Source organism: Pteronotus mesoamericanus, unplaced genomic scaffold (genome assembly GCF_021234165.1).
Source record: "Pteronotus mesoamericanus isolate MK-2021 breed Mesoamerican mustached bat unplaced genomic scaffold, CSHL_Meso_final contig_1018, whole genome shotgun sequence".
Classification (NCBI taxonomy): domain Eukaryota; kingdom Metazoa; phylum Chordata; class Mammalia; order Chiroptera; family Mormoopidae; genus Pteronotus; species Pteronotus mesoamericanus.
In genome coordinates, this window is record NW_026555002.1 from 4,086,192 (window position 1) to 4,102,047 (window position 15,856).

Sequence of the window (15,856 nt, forward strand, 5' to 3'; positions counted from 1 at the left end):
TCCATCCCAGAGGTCCAGCCTGGTCTTCCTCTCAGTCTGTGACTTCTCCCGGGTCATCGCCCCCAGGCCTGTGCCCTGATGACTTGCCACTCCCCACTCCAGCCCCAACTCCTTTCACTTGTCCCCTTGGTGTTTCTACCAGGATGTCTCTCAGGGACTGTGAACTCAACGGGCGCTTATCTGAACTCACCATCTTCCTCCGCACAACCCAGCCCCCCTCAGTGTTTCCTACTGAACGGCACGACACTCCACCCAGTGCCCAGGCCAGAAACTTAGATGGCATTTTGGATTCTTCTCTTATACCCAGTATCAAAAGTTTATTAACTCATTCATTCAACCAACATTTTCATGTGTGCCTTTGGGTTAGATGATGTCCATTTATCTGGTCATTTTCTTATACCTGGAGAGCAGGACAGATCCTTCCTTTGAGTCAGCGTGCTGCATTTTGTGGGGAAGGGAAATCCGAGCAGGTGGCTCCGATTTCAGAACAGAGGGGTGTGCTCCCTGGCTCAGAGATGAAAGCAACAAGGAGGGGGAGACAGAGAAGAGGGACATCACTACGGGTATCCAGCCCGGGCCTTCCATCAAGCCTTCCGCTAAGCTGTGGTTAAGGTGTAAATTCCCATTTCCAGAAAGCCTCAAGGATGAGTGGATTTGTTTGTTTATTTGTTCTTATTCATTGATCCCCACACTCATTTCTCCCAGCAGTTTCTCGTATATGCACGAAGTTGTGCAGCCATCAGCACTTTAACTCCAGAACACTTCCTCACCTCAAAAGAAACCCCAAGCCCAGTAGCAGTCATTCCTCATCCCACCCCCTCCCTAGCCCCAGTCATTCATTTCTAGGATAATCCTGACATGCTCAGTGGCAGACCATCATCAGAGAAGAAAACATGAAGAGAAACAAGATGGTAGAGAAGTGGTGGACATCAATTTCGTGCAGGATCTGTTAAAGCCTGGACAGCTAAATGATGAATAAAAGTCCTCACTCGCCTGGCTAACAATTTCCCCTCTCAGACACTAGAGCAAAGCTGAAATGGCTAACTCTGCCTGGAGATGTACTACTCCAGGCCCATCTGCCCAGGAAGGAGGGCCTCTCTGGGAGGGTCATCGTGCCCTGGCCGCCAGGGAGGAGAGGGCCCTTCGGATACAGACAGTCAGGCGCTCAGGCCCCGTAAAGGCAGAAGGAACGCCATGACATGGGAAATGGGCTCAAACTTCAAAAGCTACAGGACATGGAAGAACACACAGGATGCTGAGCTGAGAGACTGTGACTCAGAAATATGTGATTGCTGTTATCTCGTACCTGAATGGTTGTCACCTGAGAGCCAAGACTTGTGTAGGACACGAGGGGCATAAATGGGACTCATGGGTGAAAAAGTACAGGAAGATGGCAAAATTTCAGGTCATTACAGGGAAGGACTTCCTGGTAGTCATGCAATCCTCAGGCCAAATGGGCTCTCTGAAAGGTAGAGTGTTAAAATACAGTCCGGGCATCCAACAAGTGGGTGCTGTAGAGGTAACTCTGAAAAACAGACGGTGATGTGACAACTGTGACAGCCCCACACTTGATTGGTGATGTCAACTGTGGGGCGTGTTGCAAGTGATCTGCTACATCAATAAAACTGGAGTGCGTGATTTACTGTATTTAGATTGGGGGTGATCACTGTAACACTGCTCTTACTTACATTGTTAAGTACTTTCTGGAGAGAGAGTGAAAAACTCCACTTTCAAGGTAGCAGGCTGGGCAGTGCTCACAGGGATGTTCCACTCAAGTGTGTCTGTAGGGGGAGCGTTACCAGGCTAGATGACTGGTAGGATCCCTCCCAAAGCTGGGATTCCTCAAGGGTAGGGGCACCCCCCTTCGGCCGGCCAGCCTAATCAGGGTCTACTGGGGAGCAGGTGTCACTGTGTTCCTGCTGGATTTATCTGCGGACTGTACAGCCTCAGTCTTGTACCTATAGGAGACACCAGCTACAAGTCCTGGGTTCACATTGGAAATCTGTAGAAAGGGAGAGTGAGGGCTAATTAGCTACATCTGTCTGCATGTTTTATATTCAGAGAACAGTCGTTCAGAGGATTTCAATGGGAACAAATAAAAGTTTATATATAGAACCGTATCCTTGAAACCTATATAGTTTTATTAACCAATGTCATCCCAATAAATTCAATAAAAAAATAAATGAAATGGTTACAGATGATGTAAATATGGCCAGAAAACATTATTTGCTCTTTGAAACATTAAACATTTTTTCCTCTAAGGAAGAATCGACATGAACTGGTAACAGACCTTGAACTTAGCCAACCTCACCCCCATCCAAACTGGAACTTTCACTTTTCAGCTCCCTGGATAAATGGCCTTGGCAGAAACGGCTGTCACAAAGGCCAACGGTAGAAGTGCCACCATAAAAACACTTGACTGACCAACTCAGGCCTTTGCAGATTCTTCCCTGACTCCTTTTCCTTGTCCTTTTTCTGCTGCTCCGCCAAGTGACCAGATGTTAATTACCCCTCTGGAATGCAAGAACAACCGAGCAGATGGAAGGTATCTAGTCACCTGGTGCAGTGCGCTCCTCGGCAGCCCTGCGATTTCTGGCACCTCGTAATATTTTTTATTACAAAATTTTTTTCATTATAAAACTATTATTACCACATTATAAAAATTTGGGAACTAGAGAAAATAGAAAAATCACTTATGATCCCATCATCCCAATAAAATCACTGTTTGCATTTGGTGCACCGTCTACTTTTCTTCAGGGCTCTCTGGATACAGTTATATGGACCACATGTGTGCAGCCTATTTGTGCCCCACCTCCTCTGAAATGGATTTGCAGCAGCTTATATAAATACACTTCACCAGACAGACAACTCCATGCAGACACGCTCTCTCCAAAACCGGCCTGGCCTCCCGTCTCCCCGGTTTCTGACTTACAGGTCCATCCCCTCGCCTCCGGCTGAAGCCTTCGCCCCATCCTGAACTCCCCCGAGCTCCAACATCCACTCCCACTGACCCTCCTGTCGCTACCCCTCCTCACACCCCTCCTCCCCAGCCCCATCGGCACTGCCACCCTCTCTAGTCCAGGCCCTCATTACCCACCTACACCCCCAACAATTACAGTGTCTCTCCAACTTGCTTCTCTGCCTGTCCTTCCCCTCCATATCCTCCATCTTGTGTGGATAAAGTGTTTCCCTCATTTTCACTGCTCTCCCTAAACAACAGATTGAAAACAATGGATTTTGGACTGCGTGGCAAAGCACCTTCTTCGGTTACAAAAATGTACAACTTGTCCCCAGTCTACCTCTCTTGCCCTACCTGTTACCACTGCCCTACATGAAACCTCTGCAGGGGTCTGGCACACACGAAACTAGAGGCAGGACACATGCCAGCTCCCTGGTGCCCCTCCCTGCCAGGCGAGTACCACTGGGGCCAGCGGAGACGGGGAAGCAGGTAACAGACCCGTCCTTCTGCCGTGAACAACTACAGAAGTGGACGAAGTGAAGGAAGCAGCTGCTTTCAAGCGCTCCGCTACAAACAGCCGGGCTGGGAACCCGGGGAGAAGAGCAGCACAGGGAGTGCGGTCCCTGTCTCCGGCTCCCCGCCCAGGGGCACTTTTCACACTGGCTCCGGGGGTAGTGAGCTCAGACGCTGCGAGGCTGTGCTCGCAGCACACTGGCTCAGGGCATAAGAAGCCGACCCAGTACTTGCTTTTTTAGGTAGGCTGTTCAAGTTTTGGATTTTAAAAATACTTAATTCCTCAAAAATTTCCATGGGGACTTTCCTCTCTTTACGCTCTATCTTCCTTTCCATTTTCTTTAGTTGAAAATACTGGGCTAATTTGCCTGTAGTTTCAAGGACTCCTCCCATTTAAAAGAAGACAAAAGCACTTTTAGGCCATGATGCTTCCTGACTCCCTGGCTTCTCTCTACCAAACTTCACTGCCTATGACAGCAGAGAGGAGACCAGACGCTGAACCTACACAGTTCTGCATCAGTGGAGTACGTAAACACCTCTGCAATGGTTTAAAAAGACTAAGCTTCTTGGCCATCAACACTTCGCTGCATACTGGAACCACAGAGTGGATATCCAGCCTGGGCATGCCACCCAAGACCACGTTAGTACCAAAGCCATGCCCGGGAATGACTGAAGCCAAAGCAGTCACCCAGACACCGCCCTGAGAGGGGCGCATCTGGGGAAAAATTAGACTGGGGATTGATAGCATTTGTTCTTTTCACCCCTTCCGCACTTTCCTTTCCCCCTGCTACAGTTTTCAAAGGCTGCTGGCCTCGAATTCTGCCTTTTCCTGCTTAGCGCCACCCCGAAAGAATGTGGAAATAGCCCCTAAGAGCCGCCTTTTGCAATCTGCTGGGTAGATGAAGGCCTACGGGGAGCGGGGCAGCTCACTCGAGGAGCACTCCTCAGGGGAGGCGTTCCTAGCGCCCACTGCCCGCAGCCTCTGGAGTGGACCCTCAAGGCACCTGTCCGCTGTTAAATGCAGGTAAACAGCCCTGTGCTTCTGCCAAGCAGAGCCCTTCAGGGCTTTCTTCTAACACATCACACCCAAAAAGGAAATTCCTGAAGGGTCAAGGCCTGAAATCAGTTCTTCTGCCCTCTCTGCTGTCTGTTTTGAGGCCACAAAAGGACCCTGCCCTGCTGAAAGGACATTTCTTACTCTCATCGTCACCAAAGTCACCGCAGGAGCACAGGCCTCAGGTCACACACCTGCGCAGCCTCAGGGGCCTCTGGCAAGTTCAGGAGCAAGGCAAACCCCAGCTTATACATTACACTGCCCAGGGAGGACAAGGCAGCCAGGCCGACCACCGAGCTACGCACATGGTCTGCTACCCAGAACGGTACAGAAGTCTTAACCTACCGTCAGCGAGCGGCTTGCAGGAGAGGGCGTCATCAAGGTCGCGGGCAGTAGATGGGTCAATGGTGAAGATGCAGTCTTTTCTAGGAAAGATTAAAGAAATAATTAGTGATGCCACAAGTACCAGAAACTTTTATCTCACCACAGTAGAGCTTTAAAAAACAGTTATTTTGAAAATGTGCAAATGGTAGGCAAAGTGAAGGGTAACTCCTACAATGTCTCTCGGAGGAGGGGATCTTCAGTGAAATGCGAGGCTGGGGACAGACAACGGGGGAAGACAGCAAGGCTCCAGACTGTCTCTGAGTGTCCTTCTCCTTCTCTCTGCGAGCCTGCTTCTCCTTGACTCTGAACAGGAACGGGTGCGAGAAGGGGGAAGTGACACAGCAGCCATGAACGAGGCTTCCCAAGAAGCGCTGTCTGCCAAGAGAAGCACGTCTCTCTGGTCAATCACTCTCCAATGGTCAGTTCTTACTTTTGCTTCTCTCTCCCCCAGTGGTGGATGGAAACCTGTCCTCCTTTTCTGGTTTCACTTCAAGGAGCTGTATAAGGATAAATTACTGTTCCTTCTCCTTTCTCCCCAAAAAGAAGTGCGCTAAAAAACAAATCACCTAACTTGTTCTGACATGGGAGAAAGGACTCATGGATAAGTTTTGCAAAAAACGCTGGCCATATAGTTAGCTGTGATACAATTCTACTTGGAAATCACCCTAATCACAGTTTTTTGCATGTCACATCATCAAGTACACACTCTGTTTATCTTCACACACCGTCCCCACGCACATCTCCCTCCTGCTCTGTGAAGATGTGCCCATTCTCTTTTCGCTTTAGAGTTTCTCAAATAACATGCCCCACCCAACCCAGCAATTCCTAGCATGTCAATACCTAAAGATCAGGGCAGAGTCTGCCTTAGTTCTCCATCCCTTCTGTTCTTTCCTCCCCAGGCACTGGCCTGGAGATTGGGATGTTCAGCAGCTCACCAAAGGCTGTGTTCCAGTGCCAGGGACACAGCCTGCAACTCACAAGTGTTACAGAATGAATGAATGCATGCATGCTGACAGGAAGAGATGCTGAGGTGCAATTAATCCCGACACAACAGCAATGGGCTCTAAATTGCTGAGAATCTTGACTTTGATTCACAAGGCAAAGAAGAAACTGCTTCTTGCTTCTTTTTGTATTCCCCATAACAGCTAGCAGAACACTTTACATATACTGAGTACGCAGTAGCACTTGTTGAACGGGCACTGAAATGCGGACTTGGCGGCGGGAATGTTTTGGTCCTCCCCCTTTCACCATGATGACGTCGTAAGAAGCTGAAAAAAAGTCCCTCTAGTCAAAATAAAAAAGAACGCTCTTAGCTGGGGGTGCGAGGGCACAGTGCACTAGTTTACTTAGAGAGTTGAGTAGGAAGCTATGTTTTCTTACAATTAAATGTCTCTGGGTGATTTGAGATTTTTATTCCTATGAATGAATGATAATCCCACTAAAACTTTTCCAGCCTCAAATTGATCCAGCCATATGTAACAGAGTAAAACTATAAGCCTTCAAGTTTTAGTTTGTCCACATCTTCTTCGAGAGCACCCACAAATTGTTTGAGAATAATCTTAGGCTAACCTGTAAATACTCAAACCAATTCTTTTCTACTTAAAAAAGAATCTACTCTTAAACCAGAAACATAAAAGTCTAAATTAAAACAACTCTGAGGAACAGTCCTCAGGAAAGTTTGCTGGAGAAACATACCATCAAAACATTATTTTTGGTCAGGGGTCGGCAAACTATAGCTCACAGGCCAAATGGGGCCTGCCACCTGTTTTGAATGGCCTGCAAGCTAAGAATGGTTTTTGCATTTTTAAATGGTTGGGGGAAAAATTAAAAGAAGAATATTATTTCATGACATGTAAAAACTATATGAAATTCAAATTTCAGTTCCCATAAACAAAGCCCTCGTGAAGCATCGCCGCCCTTCCTCGGTACAATGGCAGAGCTGAACAGCTGCGACAGGACTGTCTGCCGCACCTCCGTCTGCCTGGCCCTCGGCAGAACGTTCGGCGACCCCTGTTCTAAATCAAAATCTCCCACTGTGCCAAGTGAGTATTCTAAATTTTTACAAAGGTCCTGTGATTAAATCAGTTTGGGAAATGCAGAGCCAATTTCTTCATTGCAGGACTTCTTTCTTTCTTTTTTTTTAATTGAAGTCATTGGAGTGACACTGGTTAATGAAATTATATAGGTTTTAGGGCTACAATTCTATAATGCATGATCTGACTGTCGTATTGTATGCTCACCACCCCAAGTCAAGCCCCCTGCCATCAGCATGCAGCAGGGCCTTCGATATGCTGGTGGTGCCCAGCTCTTGCCAGGCTCACTTGACCTGGGCACTTTTAATGGCGGAGAATCTCCCAGATGCAAGGCCCCTCAGGACAGGGCCCTCTGAGAAGTGATGAACTGTACAGAAACGCCCTGTGTAAGCCTCCAGTGGACTCCTTGTCCTACGTGGGACCTTGTCACCAAGCCTACCCTAAGGGACACTGCAAGAAGGCAACCCAATGGTTATGCCGTTCACTGCAGGAAAGCTGATGAGGGCCTCGCTCCCTGTTACATTGCCCAGTGCCTCCTCTACAAGGGAAGTTTATACTGTGCAAGGACTCCCTCTTCTAGTCTGGAGCTGGTGGTTTGCTTTTATCTTACACACATGTGATTTTTATCCTTTCAGATTTCCCTTTCTGCTTTGGCTGCCAGGAAACTCAGAAAAACATTTGTGATTTGCCTCTAAAAGACCTTATTTTTAGTTTGAACTTTGTGAACTAACTTTTATCCTGGCTGTGCCTAATTTTTCTACACATGTATTCCTTTTGCCCCATGTCCTAATTTTTAAAAATTCACCGCATTATGTGTGTAACTGCAAGCTGCCTTAAACCATTTCTTTTTTAAAGCAAGGTATAAATAAACACACATGTATGTTGATAGGATGCGGGAAGAGAAGGAGCCACTAGGCATGGGCTACTAAGGAAACCAACGTCCTGGCTGAGCAGAGCTCCCAGAGCTTCCGGCAAGTACTTGTTCTGCAGCAGTGGGCTCCAGCCTGTTCCCTCGCTATGGAAAACCGGGGGAGCAGGGGAACAGCGAGTGACCCTGACGAACTCCAGCCCTCAGTGCTGAGAACCAGTGACTTAAATCTGTTGTCATCGCCACATTACAGCTCGGCCACGATGTGGCGTGTGAGGGCTCCCCTGGTTATGGGCCAGAGCGGCCGGAGCTGCTGGCCTCAGCACCTGGGAGCCTGGCCCCCAGGCACCGCACTGCGCAGCTGTTCCACTCTGTTAACACTCTGCGGATTGTACTGGCTCCTTTGCTGGAAGGCTCTGGTCTCACAACCTGCAGGGAGCAGCCTGGCCTGCCAGCTTTTAGAACCTGTGAGACCAAATATTTAAAGAGTTCCGCAACAATGGTTAGAAAGAAGCTAACCCTGACCCACAGAAAGTAAAGTGCCAGGTCGGGGGGAGGCTCCAGTTCATGAGGCTGCAGAATCCAATTCAGAGCAACGTTATGTAACAGAAGTTTCTAAAGGCACGTGACCGAAGGGCTCAATACAAGATGTTAAAGTGACAGAAAGCCTTTAAGATTGTTTTATGCAAAGCCATTGGTTCAGGAAAAGTACATACGAAGAATAACTAGAAGCCTTCCATAATCCCTTAAGGGTCGGCCCAGAGCCCGGGGAATCACAAAAGCACAGAACAAGCTTCTGTTCCTCTGTCACTCACACACTCCCCTTTGACCTCATGCCCTCTTCCTCCTCAAGGTGCCAACACTGCCACTCCTTGCAGCTGAAACCACTGTCTGGTCTCCACAGCAACTTTTACTCACCACTTTGTCACTATCCACCTCACTGGATTTTGGCCATGGCTCGTACCACATCATAGAAATTGCTCTCCTCACGGCCACGACGCCGCCTGATTCACCACCTTAGAGCATGCATCTGGGTGAAAACCTTCATGAGCTCCGCACAGAGTAAGACAGAAATTCAGCTTAGAATGCAGAATCCTTCTGAGAAGGCCCCGACCTCTTATCTTCCCAGTGAGGCTGCACACGCCCAGCACGTGCCTCACATGCCAAGCTCTTCGCTGCGCCCTCTGGTCTCCGAGACTCGCTGAGCTGTCCCGAACACTGGGACGTGTCCCACCCGTCTCCCATGGCTAAGATCTACAGGGCTTGTAAAGGCCTGGCTGCAATGCCATCTTTTTTCTAGGGGGCCTTCATGGCTCCAGAGGGGAAGCCGCCCGTCCCTGCCCGCCCCGCCCACACCTGCGACCTGTCTCTCCCCCAGGGCCCCTGCCACTGCCCCGGCAGACCGGCGGTTCCTTCCAGAGCTGTCTTATTGTGGTGACAAGGCTAGAAACTCCTCTAGGTCTGGCCTGTCCCGGTATCTCTTCCGACACACTGAAGGCACGTGTGTAAAGAGTAGCGGAGGGAGAAGTGAATGAAAACATGATGAAAGGGCTCTCTAGCATTTTTCCACTCAATTTTGCTACCGTGTCTTGGGAAGTACATTTAGGATTAGAACTCATGACATATTGGCATCTAAACCTGTGGTCACACCACAGTGTTATTGTTTCCAAGGGTGTCCTTTTCTGTCTTTATCCCATCTTCTTTTCTCATAAAACAGAGTTTTACACACTGCAGCGCAGGGACCGTTTGTAGACTAACGAAATTTACGGAGGCCCTCCCCGGTCCGGGACTCTGAGTTTGCCTCCTTGCTGGCAAGCAGTCCTGGGGCGGGGGGGGTGGGGGGGCCTGGGTCAGTGGCACTTGGTGCGTGAGAAGGCATGGAAAAATTCAAGACATAACCTTAAGAAAATAAAGAATAACCTTTTTACTCAAACACTTTCTTAGATTAGATGGTATTGGAGTTTATAAAGAAACCAGAAATTTTTATGTAAACTGCAGCAGGAAAAACAGCAGAAGGGCTGGAGCACTCCATCCACGGTGACGCGGCCCTACGGAGCGCCACATGGAGGGCCGGCCAGGCGGATGCTGAGACGGGCCGGCCAGGCTGCACGTGGAAGCCGCCTGCACTTCCACCTCCCCTCGGCTTTCCGCAGGGCTGGCCTGACCTCTCCTCTTGCGGCCGAAGGGAGCTGGGATCGTCATTCAAACCTAGCCCTGCCCCCTCGGTGCGGTGGGTCTGGACCTTTTTTTCCTTCTGATGACAGCGTTGGCTATGGTAACTCTTTCACTCAGTTCTATTGTCACAACAGATGCTAAGAAGTCTGGCAAAAATCACAGGTTTTTCAGAACAGAGGAAGACAGTTCTGTCCAAAGTAGAAAGAGACCTTGGTCCACCTGTCCCCTCTCCCCCGTGTGGTGAGCTGGCCCATCTGCGGCCACGGAGCAGGCAAAGAAAGCGGTGCGATGCTCTGGGCCGGCTCTTCTCACCTGCCTAGGGGCTTCCGCCGTGGCTCCAAGGAAGGTCTACCTCGTGCGTTCACGAAGTTCTAGGCCAAGTGGTCACTTTATAAACGACAGTGATAAGACTGATTCAGAACTGACTTAAATGACCGCCCTCCCCACATGCACTTACTCGTCCACCAGTGAACTCTCTTTATACTTCAAAAAAATGACACTAGAGCAGAGGCTGCAGGACAAGACTGGCACTTACTGCGGGAGCCAAGGACTACGGCATGGGCCAAGCGAGCCACGGTTTAAATTCAGAGACTATGCTAAAATTAATTTTCTTCCCCTAAATTTTCATTTTGAAAAATGTCAAACTTCCAGGAAAGCTGAAAGAATAGTAAAGTAAATATCCATACACTTCTCATCAAGATTCATCAAACGCCAACACTTGGCCGTATTTGCTCTGCCTTTTTCCTCCCTGCGTCCCCCCCTTCTTACAGCCTGATTTTTTTCACATCTGAACTATTTAAAACTACGCTGCGGAGATCATGATACTTCACCCCTCCATATTTGACTGTGGGTTTTCTAGGAATAAGTGCATTCGTCTACAGAAACACAATAGCTTTTAGTGAGTAGAATAGAAAAATAATGGGTTAAATCATATAAAATTACTAATATGTGCCTACTTGTGACCTGAAAACTGGCAATTTGATGTGGTTCAATGTAACCTAATACTTAAAAATCATGAGTTCACACTGACACCTCCGACTGCAATATAATACTACAAAGTTCTTCCTCACTTTCTCCATTCCACGTGTGTCTTTCTTCTCCCAGCGAGAACCTCAGCTACCAATAACCTCATATTCAAAACAGTTTCAGAATTCTAATCCCAATACCACTAGCAAAAAGGACCTATTAAGTACAAGATTTCTTTGGAGTTTTACCCTTAGAATATAGTCGCTAAGGGTATACAGTCAAAGTGGTCAAATGTACAGTACCCAAAAGTTACTAGAATTAATTCTTTTTCTGTATGTGGTGATACTATGCATTTGCTAAAAATTAGGACCATGTGTTTTTGTTTTATGTAAATTTGGAGACTTTGCTTTTACTTCCTTTTAGATTTGATTTAATTTTATTGTTGAATATTTAAAATATTTAAATGGTTCAAATTTCAAGTGAGTCTTATTCTCGTCTCTATACTTCTACTTTGATCCTACCCGTCCCCTATAAATATTTTTATCACTTTCTGGTTTATCCTTTCTTTTGCTTTTCTTTTTTGATATCTATTCTTTCTTATTTTTTATACAAACAGGTGAATACTATAAATTGTCTTTTGCCACCTGATTTTTCACTTAACAATAAATCCTGGGAAGTACTCCATCTCAGTTCAGGGGACAGAATCATCGAACCATCAGAGCTAGAAGTTCCTTAGTGGTCACTCTAGTCCAAATCTTATCCCCAAAGTGCCTGCAAGCCAAAAATCGATCGGTCAGAGGGGCTTACCTCTTGAATGCCTAGGACGGGGAGGAGTGGAATTCGCTGCCTCATTAGGCAGGCCACCGAATTTTAGAAGCTCTAATTCATACTCTGAACTGCAATCTGACTCTGAGAAACTTCACCATTCAGCCCTTTGGAGCCATGAAGAATGAGCTGGCTCGCTCTTTCACCAAGCAGCCTTCGAACATGACTTTCCCCAGGAAACAGGCCTGTCCCTTCCTTGTTCTAAATGGCTTATAACTATGTGTAATTGTAACTCTTTTCATAAATTATCACTTATTTTGTGTCCAGATCAAATCCAAGTTGTAGGGACCAGTGAAACATCAGTGAGAAGAAGGTCAATAGAAGGCAGGCCAGAATTCCTTCATTCACTATTTACTGGGCACCCACTGCTAGCTCTAGGTGTTGGGACATATTTGAGGACAAAGATTCATATCTACTTACATTCTAGTGGGAGAGGAGACAGAAAATAAACAGTACTGTACTTAAGTGCTGTGGAGGGGAAAAAAAGAAACATTAGAACAGAGCAAGACCGGTTCGAAGTACTAATTTCCCATTATAAACAGGAGAGTTGGGGCCGGCCTCAATGCAGCGGTGATCCTTGAAGGTGACTTGAAGGAGGTGAGGAAGTGGGCCACGGCCATCTGGGGAAGGGCGGCTTGGGCCAAAGGAGAGCAGGCACAACGGTCAGAATCCACCAAGTTAGTTTACCTGAAGGCACTGAACTACTGGGCACCACTGAACCAAGAAGGCGGCACGCAGAGCAGAGGCGGCGTGGCCTCGGCACTCTGTGCTTCCCGTTTGAACCTGGGCTGGCCCAAGGCTGCAGCTCCGCCCAGAAAGTCCTTCTACTGGAAGCTGTCACTGCATATCTGTCTTCTTTTCCCTCTATCCAGTTTTCCTATAATCCAGATTTAAAATATCAGATCGGGGTTACTTTAAAACAGGCTACGCAAATACTGATTGATAATAAACTAAGTTTCAAATCTAGGGAAAATGAGGTAGCAGGAACTTCCAAGAAATGATACCATACAGGGATCAAATTTCTCAGCCCCTGCATACCTATAGTGTTAATAGTTTAAGCACAAAAAGCCCTATACAATGTATAAAATCTACACAGAGAATAAACATATTAGAGGTTTCAATATGTAAGAAACCTTGTTCTCATTGAAACACTTTTTTCCCCTACCTCCTACAAATTACCTCTTGAGAAAATAGAATTACAATAGTAGTGGGTATTATTTTTTACTTTGATTTTGTAGATGGGGAAACTGAGGCTCAGGGACATTAAATAACATGTCTAAAGTCACAGGCTTGTAGAGCTTTGGTTTAATCGAACAGAAATTCAAAAGAGTAGGTGTTTTAAAAAATGGATTAGACTCATAAGTTTTATTTCAATAGAAGTTGAAATCTTCTCTAATCACTCTTAGTTCCATACTTTATCTTAAGAATTAAAGATCCCAGAAATATTTAGGCTGAAATAATAATAATAATAACCAAAAATTTCTTTCAGAAAAAGCTTCTCTATGGTTGACTAAGTTGACAATGACTTCATTCCAAATCTGACAGCTTTTCTTAAAAAAAAAAAAAAAATATTTATTTATTTATTTATTTGACAGAGGGGAAGGGAGGGAGAACGAGAGGGAGAAAAACATCAAGGTGTGGTTGACTCTCGTGCACCCCCTACGGGGGATCTGGCCCACAACCCAGGCATGTGCCTTGATGGGTAATTGAACCCCTGACCCTTTGGTTCTCAGGCTGCTGCTCAATCTACCGAGCCACACCAGCCAGGACAAAATCCGACAACTTTTTACTTTCAACCTGAAGATCCACAGACAGGGTTCCAATATCAAATTTATTCAAAGTGGATATTCTTTAGTTTGTCAAGTCCCAAGTACTCTCTTTTGGAAAGGATATCCAAAAATAGAAAAAAGTAGCTTAAAAAATATATTTTCACTGGATATACTACTTTTTTAAATTTGCTATGGAATTTCCAGAAGAGATGTAGTTAATATGTAAAAATAAGACAGAAATTGTAACCAAATTTTAATATGACTTTGTCAGAGACTTAAACACAATGGCGTAAAGGCCAGTATTTAACAGATTTAAATTCTAGTGGGCAGAATTAAGAATAGTCACAAAGTCAAGGAATTAACTATGTCTAGACATCTCTCCTAGATTTCTATTTGAGGAACAGTATTTTTTTTTCTCATCCTTTGAATTCCCAAGCTAGGAATTCAGAACCTGCTGTTGAAAGGATCATCATCCTTAATTCTCAATCCATTTATCAGGCTAAGATGCAAATGTAAGTGGTGAATACATTTCAACAGCCCTGGAGCTCCAAAGAGCCTTCTCAGGGAACATGCTGAGCTAACTGGGGAAGGGTTAAGCCACCCCTATTTTTCAGATCTGAAAACAGTTGTTCTGATATGAGAAGAATCATTACAATGGTGCCAGCTCCCTTCTATAAAAGCTATACACATATTTTGCACAACTGTATGATTGTTATGGCAACCATAAAAATGGAACTATCATTCTTCAAATTACACACTACCCCTACTGGATTACCTACATACGTTTGTTCTTCTGCACTACCCAGAATTTCTTTTCAGAAAGTGCTATGTTTGTCCTATAGATGTTTAGGGGCAAGATAAAGTGGTCTCTTTCAAAGGGAGATTCCACAACAATGAATCTTTCAAAAGCCTAGCTCTTCAAGAATTCTAGGGCTTTCCTGTCAAGGCTTTTAATCCTGTGGTCACTGGGAGGCCTCAAAATATTCTCCCTGGGAGGCAAGGGAACTGCCTGGAAAATGTATTCCCAAATGACTGCTTTTTATTAAAAGGATGATTAAAGCACCATGAATGAGCCTTAATAGACCTTGCACAGTTCTGGAAAATACTGAGAACATTTACTAGAGTCCCAGTTCAGTGAGGTGGGAGACTTGTTTAAGAGATGCAACAAGCATTTTAATTAAAATTACTGCTGAAAACAACAACTTGAATAGTCAAACAAAAATGCCAAAATAAATGCCAATTGGATTTCAGGACAATCAGGGACTCATTATTATTACTTTGGCTAACATGAGTAGAACTCCCTAACTCTCAACAGGAAAAAAAAGTGTGAACTCTTTCTTCTCATTAAGGGGAAAATCCAAGTCTAGTTTTGTATGTCTTTTAAACATTCACTTTGGGCCAAAATTCTGTTTCACTGCTCACCGAGCTGAATCTATAGTTTAAGAATACAAACAAATGACTTCCTAGCTGATTTCAATACTAAACACTTAGATTTGGAGATAAAAACATATTCATAATTTCTGTTTGCTCCAGAGAATTTCCAAATAAAGCCCGAAATTCATCTTGGTTTCCTTTTTCAAAAACACAAACTCAAACAAAAACACAACCACCCCCACAACGTCTCGCTCGGAGGCGGGCACGGCAGGTCAAGCTCGGAGAGCAGCAGTCCTGGGACCGGAAGGCCGCCCTGGGCGGCAGCACGCACTGAGCCAAACGCAGAGGACTGCTCCTCCACTCCCGCCCCGTCTTCAGGGGCGGCCCTGGCGGCCCCAGCTGTAGTCGGCACCCCCTCCTGCACACCTGGGGCCACGTCTCCCAGGGCCCTCCCCAGGCTCAGCCCACAGCCGTCCCCCAGTCCTTACCGCGCCTGGGGCTGGGCCTCAATTCAAAACCCAACCCTCTTCCTACAGAAGCAGTTCTCCCCGACTGGACTCCAGTCTCCTCTCCTTCTTTCCCGCCTTTCAGATCCCTTAGCATCCAGCTACCGGGATGAAGTTACTAAAACACAGCATTAGATCATGCTCCTTCCTCAGAAACCTTCACTAGCTTCCAGCCACCTTGACACTCCGTAGTCCTCAGCTGGGCATTCAGCATCCTCCAAGCCCTGGCTTCAAACTGCCCTTCCATTCTCACTCAAGATGACACCTTCATTAACATGGGCCCTTGCGTCCTGAATTTGTGATTCCTGTAGACTCATCATCTCTTCCCCTAGACTTTATTTCCTTTGAAGAAAAAAACTGTTTCTCTCAATTACGTATTTTTCAATTCTAATAATATCTATTTCAGGGTCTTGCAAATAATAGAGGTAGT

At 46.2% G+C, this 15,856-nt stretch overlaps 1 protein-coding gene across 2 annotated transcripts in view; it reads right to left on the reverse strand.

Moving 5' to 3' along the window:
* The window catches only part of DIS3L2 (DIS3 like 3'-5' exoribonuclease 2), a 268,095-nt gene that overhangs the window by 112,871 nt on the left and 139,368 nt on the right, over positions 1-15,856 (reverse strand). For both annotated transcript variants that reach the window (XM_054571544.1, XM_054571550.1), the window contains one exon: positions 4,872-4,951. In XM_054571544.1, the coding sequence (XP_054427519.1) occupies positions 4,872-4,951 (80 nt within the window). The remainder of the gene's footprint in view (positions 1-4,871; positions 4,952-15,856) is intronic.